General features: G+C 44.1%; 3 protein-coding genes across 3 annotated transcripts in view; all 3 read right to left on the reverse strand.

Annotated features, from left to right (window-relative positions):
- Window positions 1–1,083, reverse strand: part of LOC139581747 (shootin-1-like) — a 29,674-nt gene extending 28,591 nt beyond the window's left edge. Inside the window, exon 1 of the mRNA XM_071411845.1 lies at window positions 394–1,083. The gene's annotated coding sequence lies outside the window, so the exon portion shown is untranslated. The remainder of the gene's footprint in view (window positions 1–393) is intronic.
- A 1,080-nt stretch (window positions 1,084–2,163) lies between these two features.
- LOC139581946 (protein starmaker-like) lies at window positions 2,164–7,830 on the reverse strand. Its single transcript, XM_071412136.1, has 8 exons — window positions 7,336–7,830; window positions 6,929–7,010; window positions 6,670–6,809; window positions 4,787–4,894; window positions 4,502–4,632; window positions 3,306–4,291; window positions 2,663–2,784; window positions 2,164–2,196 (listed from the first exon to the last, which is right to left on the reverse strand). The coding sequence occupies exons 1-8, from the start codon at window positions 7,828–7,830 to the stop codon at window positions 2,164–2,166; spliced, it is 2,097 nt and encodes a 698-aa protein (XP_071268237.1).
- A 759-nt stretch (window positions 7,831–8,589) lies between these two features.
- LOC139581749 (matrin-3-like) lies at window positions 8,590–17,030 on the reverse strand. Its single transcript, XM_071411846.1, has 10 exons — window positions 15,737–17,030; window positions 15,467–15,528; window positions 15,258–15,296; window positions 12,147–12,250; window positions 10,014–10,072; window positions 9,793–9,909; window positions 9,432–9,563; window positions 9,161–9,286; window positions 8,945–9,085; window positions 8,590–8,728 (listed from the first exon to the last, which is right to left on the reverse strand). The coding sequence occupies exons 1-9, from the start codon at window positions 16,670–16,672 to the stop codon at window positions 9,008–9,010; spliced, it is 1,653 nt and encodes a 550-aa protein (XP_071267947.1). The 5' UTR covers window positions 16,673–17,030; the 3' UTR covers window positions 8,590–8,728; window positions 8,945–9,007.
- Between the last annotated feature and the right edge of the window lie 198 nt (window positions 17,031–17,228).

Consider the following 17,228-nt stretch of genomic DNA (forward strand, 5'->3'; position numbering starts at 1 on the left):
GTTTTCCTGCAAGAATGATACAAAATCATCAGTTAAACAATTATTTTTATAAATCATCCCATTTCATATCAATTATCTACAGGCTTACAGTGATGTATTTCCAAAATGTCTGATTGGCACACTTGCTTGAACATCAACATCACAGATAGAAACATCTTTGTCAACATTGCTGCTGCTGTTCATGATATGTTACTGTAGCTAGCTAACATTAGCTAGATAGCATAGCTAGCTAGTAGATAACGTTTCTTCTCCCGTGCTTACAGTAGCCTACAAGTCAATTATCTTGAAAGCTCAAAAAATATCCAAAATCATATTATGACATGCGATTAACAACCATAGACGTTTACCGTTCTCAACTCGTCTACACATTTATGAAAACTATTTCCCACTCACCAGACACCGCCATGTTTGTTTACCATGGAGACAGACGCCGCGCCCATAGAGCTATATAGAGGACTCAGCACAGATAGATGACTCTTGTGCCCAAAAGCAAGTTTTAGCATGGCAGCGCCATAGTCCCAGTTGGTATTACATAGAATGTCACGGCCCAGGCCGTCTGTAAGGGAAAATAACCCGTGGTTACCCCATTGCCTCACAGCACAAACTTGATCTTTTTCAAACGCAATTTTCTTGTCTGCTTATTTTTGTCAATTGCTAAACTGTATTTAAAGAAAAGTACAACATATCTAAAGATTACTTTTCATCGTTGACTGCTCCCGTGCGTTCTCATTACTTAGAAAAACATACTATTGTAGGGCTCCCTCATGCCAGGAAATAAGGGTTAAATAAAAACATTAAAAATGCCCTTTTCATGAGGGTGCCAGCCGCCACATGAGTGCTAGCTAATTAGCTACCAACTGGAACATTAAGCTAACAAAAACAATTTAACTACACAACTATAAGTAGTAAGTGGAGTTACAAACTGACTATACTAAACAAGGTTAAATGGATTTTCTGAGGTGAAATGTTTTCCACACACATAGCTACTGTGGTAGCCTATTTCCCAAAGTGGGAATATTGCAAACCATAGGTCAGGATGTTTGACCTGGTTACATGTACATTGAACAACACAGCGGCTTTTCGGCATGTTTTGTTATTTACATTTACATTTACATTTAAGTCATTTAGCAGACGCTCTTATCCATTTCTTTATAACAACAAATCGACAACAAAGTTGGCTCTTTTACACTGGGGGTCAAAAGGAAAGAATGTTTGTTTTCCCCAGTTTGTGGGTGTGGTCAAGGAGAATTCCTTATTACGTGAATAACTGAATGTTAATTTTTCTACCATAAGCCGCCTCCGTCATCTTAGAGAATTTGGCAGTACATCCAACCAGCCTCACAACCGCAGACCACGAGTAACCACGTAAGCCCAGGAACTCCACATCCGGTTTCTTCACATGTGGGATCGTCTGAGACGAGCCACCCGGACAGCTGATGAAACTGAGAAGTATTTCTGTCTGTAATAAAGCCCTTTTGTGGGGTAAAACTAATTCGGATTGGTTGGGCCTGGGTCCACAATGGGTGGGCTTGGCTCCCAAGTGGGTTGGCCTATGCCCTCCCATGACTGCACCCCTGCCCAATCATGTGAAATCCATAAATTAGGTCCTAATGAATTTATTTAAATTGACTGATTTCCCTATATGAACTGTAACTCAGTAAAATCATTCAATCATTTTTGTTCAGTATAGGTGGTGATGTTATCGTGCTTGAATTATGTTAAAATTACAAAAATGCAATAATGAATGCATGTTAATTAACATAATATTTTAGAATGAAGTTCTATTTCAACTCATCTTGAAAACAAATGAGATAGGGTTTTCTAATAGCTTTAATTCCAAGCACAGGACACACAAATCAAGTTACAGGAAGTAGATCGGAGCTATTATAACACAAACATAACAATATATCTAGGTAGGTGCTGTACATTTGTTCATATAAACCAATACAGATTAACGTAATCTGTAATCCCATTTATTGTTCTAGGTTGAGTTTCACAAAGAGCCTCTCGTGGATTAGGTAAACCTGTGCCGTTCTTCTGAGTGTAAGACATGGCAAAATCCCAATTCTTCACACTCCTCCAGAAGTGTGCACTTGTACACTTCCCGTTAAATTGGGTCTAAGACTGTCATCTTGTCAACTTCCTACAGAGATGGACCATCCTTTAGCTAGAGGCTTTGTCTTTACCTGAATGTTCCTGTGAGACAACACAAATCAAACAGCTCAGTAACCATCCAGGTAAACATGTAATGTACACAGCAAATAACTGCACAGAAATGGTGGTTGAATAATGTAAAGAATACCTGCAATGATCCTGCTTTTTCAAACCTAAGCACCTGTGATTTACATTATTTGCTAATAGGGACTATAAAAGAGCAGTCGGCCAACCATTGTTTCTATGCTAATGGTAAAGATGCATAGAAAACTCTAGTTTTTATTGATTTATTTCACCTTTATTTAACCAGGCAAGTCAGTTAATTAAGAACAAAATCTTATTTACAATGACGGCCTACCGGGCAGAATGACAGATTTTTACCTTGTCAACTCGGGGATTCGATCCAGCAACCTTTCGGTTACTGGCCCAACGCTCTAACCACTAGGCTACCTGTCGCCCCAAAAGTGAGATGATTCTGATGAGATTCAACAGGATTCTGGTGACTTACCATAAACTTCAGATAGTGACAATGGCTGCTGCAGTGTTGGTACTTTGCTTCGTCCTCATTGACATAAATGGCTTGACACAGGTTGCAGAAGTAGCCCATGACAGGTTGAATGAATTCCGTTCCTGTAACAAACACATAATTTGTTAGAAAACATAGTACTGTACTTCATAAAGACAATGCTTCTTACTACGGTTAATTGCTGCACTTGGTAGTGTTTTCAAAGCAAACAAATAAAAGTTGTTTCAGTGATGAAAGTGGACCAGACAAGTCTAAAAAGGTCATTTCGTAATTATTCTTGAAAGGGGCCAAGACAGTAGCCAGGGTGCTTGTTGGTTTCTACTCTCTTGCCAAATCTTTATGGGATTGTCATGCCATGGAGTTGACAAGAGCACAAACAGATCAGGCTATAGAAGGAGACAACAGATCTGGGACCAGGTTATAGAAGGAGACAACAGATCTGGGACCAGGTTATAGAAGGAGACAACAGATCTGGGACCAGGCTATAGAAGGAGACAACAGATCTGGGACCAGGCTATAGAAGGAGACAACAGATCTGGGACCAGGCTATAGAAGGAGACAACAGATCTGGGACCAGGCTACCATGAGAATGCAGTGAGGCTATAAATCACATCATAACACTTACCCACTGGGTTGTTGGGCTGGAATGATGACTCCATACCAGTCTTCACGTAATCTGGTCCTATTTCCACATTATCCTCCATCTTGGTTTCTACATTGTCCTCGGTGCTACAGGCCCGCTTCTCATCCTCAGCAGCAGAGACAGAGGCATTGTTTTGGTCTTCACTGTTGGACAATTTGTCAGTATTCAATTTAGACGCTCCTCTGTCCATGTAAAAGTGTTTAGCTGGATCAGACGATTGTTTACTACGCTGTTCGGAGTGTACTTGTTGTGCCGTCTCCTCATCCTCCTCTTTCGTCTCCTCGTCCTCCTCTTTCGTCTCCTCGTCCTCCTCTTTCGTCTCCTCGTCCTCCTCCTCGTCCGTCTCCTCGTCCGTCTCCTTATCCTCCTCTTTCGTCTCCTCGTCCCCTTCTTTCGTCTCCTCGTCCGGCTCCTCGTCCGTCTCCTCGTCCGTCTCCTCGTCCGTCTCTTTCGTCTCCTCGTTCGTCTCCTCGTCCTCCTCTTTCGTCTCCTCGTCCTCCTCTTTCGTCTCCTCGTCCTCCTCTTTCGTCTCCTCGTCCTCCTCTTTCGTCTCCTCGTCCGTCTCCTTGTCCGTCTCTTTCGTCTCCTCGTCCGTCTCCTCGTCCGTCTCCTCGTCCGTCTCCTCTTTCGTCTCCTCTTTCGTCTCCTCTTTCGTCTCCTCTTTCGTCTCCTCTTTCGTCTCCTCTTTCGTCTCCTCGTCCTCCTCTTTCGTCTCCTCGTCCTCCTCTTTCGTCTCCTCGTCCTCCTCTTTCGTCTCCTCGTCCTCCTCTTTCGTCTCCTCGTCCTCCTCTTTCGTCTCCTCGTCCTCCTCTTTCGTCTCCTCGTCCTCCTCTTTCGTCTCCTCGTCCTTAGCTGCTGACTTTGAGTGACTGATGACCCATCTCCTTATCCTGATCCTGCTGCTTCTAGTATTCCTGTGATCTTTCTTCAGATCACTTTCAGAATCAGAGTCTGATTCAGGTTTCAACCTGACAAAACAAGATAATTCCTTTTTTTGTCCAGAACTATACGTTTTAGAAACATTTACCTTTTAGATAGGCAGAATTCACTGTACATAAAATGTGATCAGACGGGGATATTATCTATCAGAAGAGACAGAGAAACATCAATTATCAGTGGTTCCCACACGGGATGGGACGGAGTGTGCTACATGTCTGTTTAGCAGAGCAGACACCTACCCTGTTGTTAGTCTTCTGTATTTATCAGACCGCGTGGCCACCACGTACTGGTCGTATAATTTATAGCCATAGTAACGCAGCTCTCTTAAAGCCTTTGTCGCATCAGAAGAACTCTCCATCTCAATGAAGCCCTGAGAGAGAGACGAGAGAGGAGAGAGACCATGGTTACTGAAACAACAAATACGATCAGACTTGTAGTACATCATTAGGATCGACTCCATTTTAGATTTCCTTCTGTTGGGAAAATACCTCTACACCATTGCGATGGAGATAATAGCAGTGCACTCTCCCAAAGCCTTTAACAATCTTCAGGAAGTCCTTCTCTGTATAGAAGCCTTTGGGAAGGTTTCTGACGTAGATCACTCTACTGGTTGTCTGATCACGTCCTGAGTTCTGAAATAAATACATTTTACACACGTGTGGTTGTGACAACCTTATTGACAATAGTTAACTTAACCCAGATAATACACTGCTCAAAAAAATAAAGGGAACACTTAAACAACACAATGTAACTCCAAGTCAATCACACTTCTGTGAAATCAAACTGTCCACTTAGGAAGCAAGACTGATTGACAATAAATTTCACATGCTGTTGTGCAAATGGAATAGACAACAGGTGGAAATTATAGGCAATTAGCAAGACACCCCCAATAAAGGAGTGGTTCTGCAGGTGGTGACCACAGACCACTTCTCAGTTCCTATGCTTCCTGGCTGATGTTTTGGTCACTTTTGAATGCTGGCGGTGCTTTCACTCTAGTGGTAGCATGAAACGGAGTCTACAACCCACACAAGTGGCTCAGGTAGTGCAGCTCATCCAGGATGGCACATCAATGCGAGCTGTGGCAAGAAGGTTTGCTGTGTCTGTCAGCGTAGTGTCCAGAGCATGGAGGCGCTACCAGGAGACAGGCCAGTACATCAGGAGACGTGGAGGAGGCCGTAGGAGGGCAACAACCCAGCAGCAGGACCGCTACCTCCGCCTTTGTGCAAGGAGGAGCAGGAGGAGCACTGCCAGAGCCCTGCAAAATGACCTCCAGCAGGCCACAAATGTGCATGTGTCTGCTCAAACGGTCAGAAACAGACTCCATGAGGGTGGTATGAGGGCCCGACGTCCACAGGTGGGGGTTGTGCTTACAGCCCAACACCGTGCAGGACGTTTGCCATTTGCCAGAGAACACCAAGATTGGCAAATTCGCCACTGGCGCCCTGTGCTCTTCACAGATGAAAGCAGGTTCACACTGAGCACATGTGACAGATGTGACAGAGTCTGGAGACGCCGTGGAGAACGTTCTGCTGCCTGCAACATCCTCCAGCATGACCGGTTTGGCGGTGGGTCAGTCATGGTGTGGGGTGGCATTTCTTTGGGGGCCGCACAGCCCTCCATGTGCTCGCCAGAGGTAGCCTGACTGCCATTAGGTACCGAGATGAGATCCTCAGATCCCTTGTGAGACCATATGCTGGTGCGGTTGGCCCTGGGTTCCTCCTAATGCAAGACAATGCTAGACCTCATGTGGCTGGAGTATGTCAGCAGTTCCTGTAAGAGGAAGGCATTGATGCTATGGACTGGCCCGCCCGTTCCCCAGACCTGAATCCAATTGAGCACATCTGGGACATCATGTCTCGCTCCATCCACCAACGCCACGTTGCACCACAGACTGTCCAGGAGTTGGCGGATGCTTTAGTCCAGGTCTGGGAGGAGATCCCTCAGGAGACCATCCGCCACCTCATCAGGAGCATGCCCAGGCGTTGTAGGGAGGTCATACAGGCACGTGGAGGCCACACACACTACTGAGCCTCATTTTGACTTGTTTTAAGGACATTACATCAAAGTTGGATCAGCCTGTAGTGTGGTTTTCCACTTTAATTTTGAGTGTGACTCCAAATCCAGACCTCCATGGGTTGAGAAATTTGATTTCCATTGATAATTTTTGTGTGATTTTGTTGTCAGCACATTCAACTATGTAAAGAAAAAAGTATTTAATAAGAATATTTCATTCATTCAGATCTAGGATGTGTTATTTTAGTGTTCCCTTTATTTTTTTGAGCAGTGTATATGGTGCTAGACTGACCTTTTGCTTTAAACCAGTCTTATCTCATAAGGTTCAATAAACACATTCTAACTGACTCACAGAACACATCAATAACAATAATAAAAAATACAATTTGCTCACCTTGCTCTTGGACCTGCTCTTGGACCTGCTCTTGGGCCTGCTCTTGGGCCTGCTCTTGGGCCTGCTCTTGGACCTGCTCTTGGACCTGCTCTTGGACTTGCTCTTGGACTTGCTCTTGGGCTCATCTGTTGACTGGTTATCTGCAATGTAAGATAAACATACAATTAATGACCTTCATAACAATATTACTCTTTCTTTGAAAGTGCTGAAGTTTGAATGTAATCTATGGTCCAGTAGCTAGGTGTTGAGTAGTAATCACCTTGGTCATCAGCTGATGAATCCTGCTCTAGGTCATCCAAAGTGATAGGGTTCTCATGGCCCTCTGGGAAATCATGCTCCTCCTGTGTGACAATGAGGGGAACAAAAAAATCTAAACATAAGGATTTTAGGATTTACTGAAACACACAACACGTATTAAACATGACACCTTGTATTTTACAAATTGGAACTATGTTATTTGACTTATTAAATAGATGAACTACACGTTAAAGACCTGACAGAGCATGTATAGATGAACTACACGTTAAAGACCTGACAGAGCATGTATAGATGAACTACACGTTAAAGACCTGACAGAGCATGTATAGATGAACTACATGTTAAAGACCTGACAGAGCATGTATAGATGAACTACATGTTAAAGACCTGACAGAGCATGTACTTTACCTCATCAACATATGAAGCATCTGCTTTCTGGTCTTCACCATCTCTCTTTTTCCCCTGTTCTGATCCGGTAGCTGAGAACGCTTTCCCCTGTTCTGATCCGGTAGCTGAGAACGCTTTCCCCTGTTCTGATCCGGTAGCTGAGAGCTCTTGGATCAAGTCCTCAGCACTCTCCTGCTGTTTCTCTCCCTTCTCTTCCTCCTCTACCTCTTCCTCCTCCTCCACTACTTGCCCCTCTTCCTGTTTCTCCCCTACCTCTCCCTCTCCCTCTTCCTCCACTACTTCTGCCTCTCCTACCTCTCCCTCTTTCTCCCCTATTTGCCCCTCTTCCTCTTCCTCCTCGCCCATGTCAGAGTTCTCCTCCCCATCCTCCCCATACACGGCCATTCCCTCGATGTCACTGTCCATATCACAGGCCTCCGTGGCTCCATCCTCCCGAGTCTCAGTTTTTTTCTTGCTCTGGTCAGTCTTGTCGACAGCCTCTTCGGACTTCTCCATCACAGTGGAGGACAGGGATGGGGTCTTATCCTTGGTGGGAGGTTGTGAGCGAGTGGAACTGGGAGATACCTTGTCCTTCTTGGGGTCTGCTTTACCAGAACCTGGGGTCTTCTTCTCACTGGAGACCCTCTCTTTAGTATGGGAGCGAGGGCTTCTGGAGGTCTGGCTGGAGCTCTGTTTGCTGGGGGACCTTGGCCTGCGAGGGCTTCTGGAAGACCGGCTGGAGCTCTGTTTGCTGGGGGACCTTGGCCTGCGAGGGCTTCTGGAAGACCGGCTGGAGCTCTGTTTGCTGGGGGACCTTGGCCTGCGAGGGCTTCTGGAAGACCGGCTGGAGCTCTGTTTGCTGGGGGACCTTGGCCTGCGAGGGCTTCTGGAAGACCGGCTGGAGCTCTGTTTGCTGGGGGACCTTGGCCTGCGAGGGCTTCTGGAAGACCGGCTGGAGCTCTGTTTGCTGGGGGACCTTGGCCTGCGAGGGCTTCTGGAAGACCGGCTGGAGCTCTGTTTGCTGGGGGACCTTGGCCTGCGAGGGCTTCTGGAAGACCGGCTGGAGCTCTGTTTGCTGGGGGACCTTGGCCTGCGAGGGCTTCTGGAAGACCGGCTGGAGCTCTGTTTGCTGGGGGACCTTGGCCTGCGAGGGCTTCTGGATGACCGGCTGGAGCTCTGTTTGCTGGGGGACCTTGGCCTGCCTTTACCCCCACAGTTTGATTTCACTCGTTCTTTGTGGTGGTCGCTATCCCTCTCTCTACTCCTCCTCCTTTTTGAGGTGGTTGGGGAATCTCTCCTGGGGCTGAGGGACCACCTTCTGTGGCTTGGGGTTCTCTTCCTCTTAGATCGGTCTTCAGAATTCCTGCTCCTGTCTTTAGACTTCATGTCTGAAGACTTCCTGTCAGATATGGTCCTGCATGATGGGATGGAAAGAAAGTTCACAGATAACACTTTTATTCCCACGTTTCTGGCTTTTACAGAGTTTAAATGAACTATTTCTTCTTTAATTCAGTGGTTATAATGATGACATCTACAGTGTCTGACAGTCTGAACTCAGAAGCCATAATTAATGAATGTTTGCATGCAAAACAAAAGGTAATGGCACAACAAGGGGGACGCATCAACTTACCGAAGTGTATTATACTCTGAAGAGAAGGCCACTTTAATATGTATCTCATCTATTTTCAGGTGTTTAGACGTATGGTGTCCAACCAGCTTCTGTGCATCTAGTGCATTTGTCATTTCCACAAATGCCTACAAGGACAGAACACTGTAAGCAAATTATATAATAAGACTATAACACAGACCAAAAAAAAAAAATCTAAGCAAAAATGCAGTTTAATACCTGCGTGGGTAAGAATAGAGTGCGCTTTACAGGTCCAAATCCTTCAGCTACGGCCAGTAACTCTCTCTTCCACGCGGCAGACTCTTTGCCAGAAGGCACAGGGGAAAAACGCAACACCCGGGAACTCTATACGGACGTAAATGTATTTATTTAACTCATTGAATAATACTCTGTGTGTGTGTGTGGGGTTGTTTTAGAGAAAATATGCAATTACCCTTTTAACCAAACTTAACTGAAATGATGCCAATTAATTCAACTTGTAAAAATGTACCTGCAGGAAATTAAATGTTGAAGAGACAGAGAAGGTGACTTGTCCTCCTTTCACCATCACTGGGTTACTGAGGTAGTATGTCACAATATCGGCGGCCTGGTCCTTTGAGCCCATCTCCACAAACGCCTGAAGCTGCAGCGTTACAAGAACCATAAAAACATTATAACTAGAATGGATATCCCTATTGAAGTCAATGAGGCCATGACAGGTGGCGATTCTATTTCTTTCCTTACATTACTTTTAATAACTATAAGATTTGTATTATTATAATTCAGTCAATTTCCTATTTCATAGGAATTGAAAACACATTTATTATCTATTTCTATAGACGGCAGGATGAATAGGCTACTAGTCTTCTTACCAAAGCAGGGAACATGATGATTTTCACAACTTCCCCAAACGGTTTAATCAGGTCCTTCAAACCATCTTCGTTGAGACACCGGGCGGAAAATTTGGCACAAACCACTTTGCCACTCCTCTGGAAATTAATAGGCAAGTAAACAGACATTGTGAAAACACACACAAAATAAAAAGTGAAAACTAGATAGTAAGAAAACTAGATAGCAGGAAGAACAACAATACCTTAGCAACCTTTGTCTTAGGGTCTTTTCTTTCTCTAGAGCCGCTACTTGACGGTTTACCTACAGGACAATAGAAAAGGTAAGTTAATGGCACGTTATAATAATAATCATTCCCCCCAAAAAATGATTGTACATATAATCGCAGCAAATGGTCCTGTGTGGATTAGTTAGTAGAGTATGGCACTAACAGAGTTGTGGTTTCAATTCAAAATAAGAAAAATGTATGAAAAGAGTCTGCAGAAAGCATTCACACCCCTTGACTTGTTCCACATTTTGTTGTATTACAGCCTGAATTTAAAATGGATTAAACAGATATTTTGTCACTGGCCTATGCACAATAAAGCCCCACAGGGAAGGTGTTATAATACCCATAAAACCTAGGAGGTCAAACCGGGAAATGGTTCCAATTGTTTTTTCCACCCAAATTTCCCATGGGATATTTTTGTAACACCTAAAATAAGGGCTGTGTTTCATGTAGGCTTACCCTGGCGTGACGTTTTGATAACCATGTAAATCTCTCTAGTACAAGTATTCAGACCACTTTTTCCACATTTTGTTACGTTACAGCCTTATTCTAAAATTGATTAAATAAATAAAAATCCTCAATCTACACACAATACCCAATAATGACAAAGCGAAAACAGGTTTAGAAATGTTTGCAAATGTATTACAAATAAAAAACTGAAAAACCTTATTTACAAAAGTATTCAGACCCTTTGCTTTGAGACTCGAAATTGAGCTCAGGTGCATCCTGTTTCCATTGATCATCCTTGAGATGTTTCTACAACTTGATTGGAGTCCACCTGTGGTACATTCAATTGATTGGACATGATTTGGAAAGGCACACACCTGTCTATATAAAGGTCCCACAGTTGACAGTGCATGTCAGAGCAAAAAACCAAGCCATGAGGTCGAAGGAGTGGTCAGTAGAGCTCCGAGACAGGATTGTGTCGAGGCACAGATCTGGGGAATGGTACCAAAAACATTCTGCAGCATTGAAGGTCCCCAAGAACACAGTGGCCATCATTCTTAAATGGAAGAAGTTTGAAACCACCAAGACTCTTCCTTGAGACTCTTCCTAGAGCTCTTCCGAGAAGGGCCTTGTTCAGGGAGGTGACCAAGAACTCAACGGTCATTCTGACAGAGCTCCAGAGTTCCTTTGTGGAGATGGGAGAACCTTCCATAAGGACCACCATCTCTGCAGCACTTCACCAATCAGGCCTTTATGGTAGAGTGGCCAGATGGATGCTACTCCTCAGTAGAAGGTACATGACAGCCTGCTTGGAGTTTGCCTAAAGGCACCTAAAGGACTCTCAGACCATGAGAAACAAGATGTTCTGGTCTGATGAAACCAAGATTGAACTCGTTGAGTTCCAAGTGCCAAGAATGCCAAGCGTCACGTCTGGAGGAAACCTGGCACCATCCCTACGGTGAAGCATGGTGGTGGCAGCATCATGCTATGGGGGTGTTTTTCAGCGGCAGGGACTAGGAGACTAGTCAGGATCGAGGGAAAGATGAACGGAGCAAAGTACACAGAGATCCTTGATGAAAACCTGCTCCAGAGAGCTCAGGACCTTAGACTGGAGCGAAGGTTCACCTTCCAACAGGTCAATGACCCTAAGCACACAGCCAAGACAATGCAGGAGTGGCTTCAAGATAAGTCTCTGAATGTCCTTGAGTGGCCCAACCAGAGCCCAGACTTGAATCTGATCGAACATCTCTGGAGAGACCTGAAAATAGGTGTGCAGCGAGCTCCACATCCAACCTGACAGAGCTTGAGAGGATCTGCAGAGAAGAATAGGAGAAATTCCCCAAATACAGGTGTGCCAAGCTTGTAGCATCATACCCAAGAAGACTCGAGGCTGTAATCGTTGCCAAAGGTGCTTACACAAAGTACTGAGTAAAGGGTCTGAATACTTATGTAAATGTAATATTTTTTTAAATAAATTAGCAACATTTAAAAAAAACTGTTTTCGCTTTGTCATTATGGGGTATTGTGTGTAAATTGATTAAATCGTTCCCCCCCTCATCAATTTTAGAATAAAGCTGTAAGGTAAAAACATGTGGAAAAAGTCAAAGGGTCTGAATACTTTCCCAGTGCACTGTAATAGGCACACTAACGCAGTGAGTTTACCCAAGTAGTTAATCAATCTATGGGAAGGTCCACCAGTCTTCTCTTTTCTTCTCTTCTTCGGTCTCTTTGTCTCTTCTTCGGTCTCTTCTTCGGTCTCATCACCACTGAAGGGATTAAAAAGGCCTGTTGTTAAGATCTTTTCTACATTAATACTAAAGCACATACACTACCGTTCAAAAGTTTGTGGTCACTTAGAAATATCCTTGTTTTCCATGAAAAATTACATGAAATGAGATGCAAAATGAATAGGAAATATAGTCAAGACGTTGACAAGGTTATAAATAATGATTTTTAATTGAAATAATAGTTGTGTCCTTCAAACTTTGCTTTCATCAAAGAATACTCCATTTGCAGCAATTACAGCGTTGCAGACCTTTGGCATTCTAGTTGTCAATTTGTTGAGGTAATCTGAAGAGATTTCACCCCATGCTTCCTGAAGCACCTCCCACAAGTTGGATTGGCTTGATGGTCACTTCTTACGTACCATACGGTCAAGCTGCTCCCACAACAGCTCAATATGGTTGCGATCCGGCGACTTTGCTGGCCACTCCATTATAGACAGAATACCAGCTGACTGCTTCTCCCCTAAATAGTTATTGCATAATTTGGAGCTGTGCTTTGGGTCATTGTCCTGTTGTAGGAAGAAACTGGCTCCAATTAAGCGCTGTCCACATGGTATGGCATGGCGTTGCAAAATGGAGTGATAGTCTTCCTTCTTCAAGATTCCTTTTACCCTGTACAAATCTCCCACTTTACCACCACCAAAGCACCCCCAGACCATCACATTGCCTCCACCATGCTTGACAGATGGCGTCAAGCACTCCTCCAGCATCTTTTCATTTTTTCTGCGTCTCACGAATGTTCTTCTTTGTGAACACCTCAAACTTAGATTTGTCTGTCCAACACTTTTTTCCAATCTTCCTCTGTCCAGTGTCTGTGTTCTTTTGCCCATCTTAATCTTTTCTTTTTATTGGCCAGTCTGAGATATGGCTTTATCTTTGCAACTCTGCCTAGAAGGCCAGCATCCCGGAGTCGCCTCTTCACTGTTGACGTTGAGACTGGTGTTTTGCAGGTACTATTTAATGAAGCTGCCAGTTGAGGACTTGTGAGGCGTCTGTTTCTCAAACTAGACACTCTAATGTACGTGTCCTCTTGCTCAGTTGTGCACCGGGGCCTCCCACTCCTCTTTCTATTCTGGTTAGAGCCAGTTTGTGCTGTTCTGTGAAGGAAGTAGTACACAGCGTTGTACGAGATCTTCAGTTTCTTGGCAATTTCTCGCATGGAATAGCCTTCATTTCTCAGAACAAGAATAGACTGACGAGTTTCAGAACAAAGTTATTTATTTCTGGCCATTTTGAGCCTGTAATCGAACTCACAAATGCTGATGCTCCAGATAACTCAACTAGTCTAAAGGCCAGTTTTATTGCTTCTTTAAATCAGAACAACAGTTTCCAGTTGCGCTAACATAATTGCAAAATGCTTTTCTAATGATCAATTATCCTTTTAAAATGATACACTTAGATTAGCTAACACAACGTGCCATTGGAACACAAGAGTGATGGTTGCTGATAATGGGCCTCTGTACGCCTATGTAGATATTCCATAAAAAAATAAAAAAATCTGCCATTTTCAGATACAATAGTCATTTACAACATTAACAATGTCTACACTGTATTTCTGATCAATTTTATGTTATTTTAATGGACAATTTTTTTGTTGCTTTTCTATCAAAAACAAGGACATTTCTTAAAAGATTCAAAAAGATGGTTGAAAATACACTTGCACTTACGAGCTTAGATGACTCTTGAATTAATCAGGTCTCAGCATATAAATACTTAGGGATATGGTTGGTTGATAAACTGTCTTTTAAAATGCATGTTGAAGAACTTTGTAAACAGCAAAAAAAATCAAGCTAGGCTTCCTCTATAGAAACAGGACATGTTTGTCCTCTACAAATAGAAGACAAATTGTGCCAGCTACTTTTATGTCTGAAATAGAATATGGGGATATTATCTACATGCACGCTATGGCATCCACACTTAAATCGCTGGATGCTACTTATCATTGCGCACTTAGGTTTATTACGGGTGCTAGCTACAGAACTCACCATTGTGTTTTATATCAAAATGTGGGTTGGACTTCGCTGTCCGTGAGACGAGAACAACATGCTCTCGTGTTTGTCTATAAAGCACTTCTGAATAAACTACCTTCTTATTTATCATCACTCATCAATATTATAATTATAATTCCTAACACCAGGTCTCAAGCATGGATTACACTTGAGGCCCATGCGACTTCCACAGAGTTGGGTATGGCTGCCTTTTCCTGTTACGCTCCTTGCCTATGGAATAGCCTGCAGACTAAACTTAAACTTGAGACTCTTGTCCCCCTGTTGCCCATTTTAAACATTTATTGGAGGATTTTTATTTTTGTATTGCTTGTAACTGCTTTGGGTAATGCAAGTTCTTAAGCTGTTAGGGGAATAACCTATGTGTAAATGTAACAATCTGCTGCTGTATATTTTGTGTTATCTGTGATCGTTTTGTCTTGTGTAGTTTCTTAATCATTGTACCTAAACTGTATGTGTAAACATGTGTACGCAGGGCCCAGCTGTAAAAGAGATCTTGGTCTCAGTCTGTGTTTCTTGTTGAAATAAAGGTATATTAATAATAAAAGTGACCCCAAACAGTAGCGTACACGCGGAGAGATGTCAACGGTAGCGTACACGCGGAGAGATGTCAACGGTAGCGTACACGCGGAGAGATGTCAACGGTAGCGTACACGCGGAGCGATGTCAACGGTAGCGTACACGCGGAGAGATGTCAATGGTAGCGTACACGCGGAGAGATGTGAACGGTAGCGTACACGCGGAGAGATGTCAACGGTAGCGTACACGCGGAGAGATGTCAACGGTAGCGTACACGCGGAGAGATGTCAACGGTAGCGTACACGCGGAGAGATGTCAACGGTAGCGTACACGCGGAGAGATGTCAACGGTAGCGTACACGCGGAGAGATGTCAACGGTAGCGTACACGCGGAGAGATGTCAACGGTAGCGTACACGCGGAGAGATGTCAACGGTAGCGTACACGCGGAGAGATGTGAACTCACTTTCTGGTGGTCTGCATCTGGCAATCCCACTCAGGATACCTAAAACACAAGCACAAGAAGAAGAGATGGAATGTTAAAAGCTGGACAATTTAGGAACTTAATCGATTTAAGCTAGGCCTATTACAATATCAATACTGACAGTACGAGTTTGAAATGTCATGCTGATGATTGCAGAACTGGAAAAACTACTTGAATATGTGATTACTCACATTTTAAGAAGTGTGAGCTGTCCCTCTGCATGTTGAGTTCCATTGGCATGTGGGAACCAGTACTGCAACAAAAAGCAAATAATAATGTTTCTCTCGTTGTTCATATTTAAGATACTGCTACGCATGTTAAATCACAGCCTATGCATTAACTGTATATTATCAGTGGTACAAATAGGCTTAAGATTGATACACTTTGGACATTTTCACACACATGAACCTACCTGAGATCCAGATCATGCACTCAGAAATAAGAGGAAGTAAGCTACATACCTTTTCAGAGAGCACGGTAATATTACAGAGAGAGCACGAATGAGGAAACGTTTTGGGGATTTCTCCGTGGAAGTCAAGAGCAGCCTTCTTGGTGGGAGTGTTGCCAGAGGTGGCCATCTTGATTGTGACAACTGGGACATCTTGGTCTGGGCGTGGTCTGTAGTCTGTAGTCGGTGGTGGTGAGTACCTGTAATCTACTGCTGGTTGGGATGAGTTGGGGGGTTTCCAGCTGTTGCTGCTTCCTCCTTGGGCCGTGCTGTAAGTGGACCTAGGAGTTTGGTAACTTCTGGGAGTTTCTTTACCATAGGGGTAGTCCACATCTTGGACAGGTACAGGTTCTAGGCGAGAGCATGTGTACTGCATCGAGATGCCATGCCGATCTAGTTGCCAGGGCTCAGCCTGTTCTGTGGGAAGAAGTTGGGAAGGGGGAAGAGAGGGGTGGATGTCCAACGGGTAGTCTAATTGTTGAGAATGACTCCGGTCACCCTGCTCCCACACACGGCCTGGAGGCGGGGTAGCAGAGGGGGGACGAGATATGGCAGCAAGAGGGTAAGAGATCATAGCTGGATATGGCGACTGCTGTGTCGCCCTCTTCTTCTTGATCTCCAGGACCAGATGTGGTAGGTTCTCCACGTTGTTGAGATCCTCAGGCATCTCGGCTAGTAGAGACAAGTCTTTGGGCTCGAGCCCACAGCTGCTCAGGAGAGTTTGGTCTGACCTGTTTAGTGAGGAGGAGTAAGGGGACTCGGTGGCAGCGGAGGCTCTGGATGAGGAGTATGGGTAGGATGGTATTGTGCAATGAGATGGTGGCTCCTGAGACGATCTGTAAACATTGTCACTGTGGTCTCCGGGGTGCAGGTGATCTGGAGAGTCTAAAGAGCTATCTCTTAGATCTTTAGCTGGTGGTGGTCGTCTGTCGGAGTAGTTGTGAGACATGCTGGAACGTAGACGTATCTAATCTCTGTTGAGAAAGTTGCCAGTGAAGAGATGATGGGTCAAAGAAGCAATCTAGGGAATATGGATTCAATATTAGGCTACTGGGAAAGGTCATCTAAGTTATTAAAAGCATAACGTTGCTGTTTACATTTACTTGAAACCGACACTGGCTGAGCTAGCAAAGCTAACGTCAGCTAGCTACCTTCCTCTCACGTTAGCATTTTTTAAAAGATAATTTGTGAATACATACAAACATAAATGTCGGCATATACGTTAATTCGTTAAGTATCTTACTGAAACCTGTATCGAAGTAGCTAGCTAGCTTCCCAGGCGTCTAAACCGGAACCGGAAGTAACCACTTTTTAAAAAAGTGTGTTTTCGTAAAAATTGATCTGCATTTCCAGAGTGCGCTCTGGCGGTTCGTAACGCTCTGGCCGAGGAGTGGGGTTGAACCGAGCGGTCGGACCTCACAACCGCAGTCAAGCTAACTTGCGAGCTACTTCCAGACACAAATATGAGAACACCTCACTGACTATTTTATTTGCCATAGCAGAAC

Source organism: Salvelinus alpinus, chromosome 7, assembly GCF_045679555.1.
Source record: "Salvelinus alpinus chromosome 7, SLU_Salpinus.1, whole genome shotgun sequence".
In the NCBI taxonomy this organism is placed as follows: domain Eukaryota; kingdom Metazoa; phylum Chordata; class Actinopteri; order Salmoniformes; family Salmonidae; genus Salvelinus; species Salvelinus alpinus.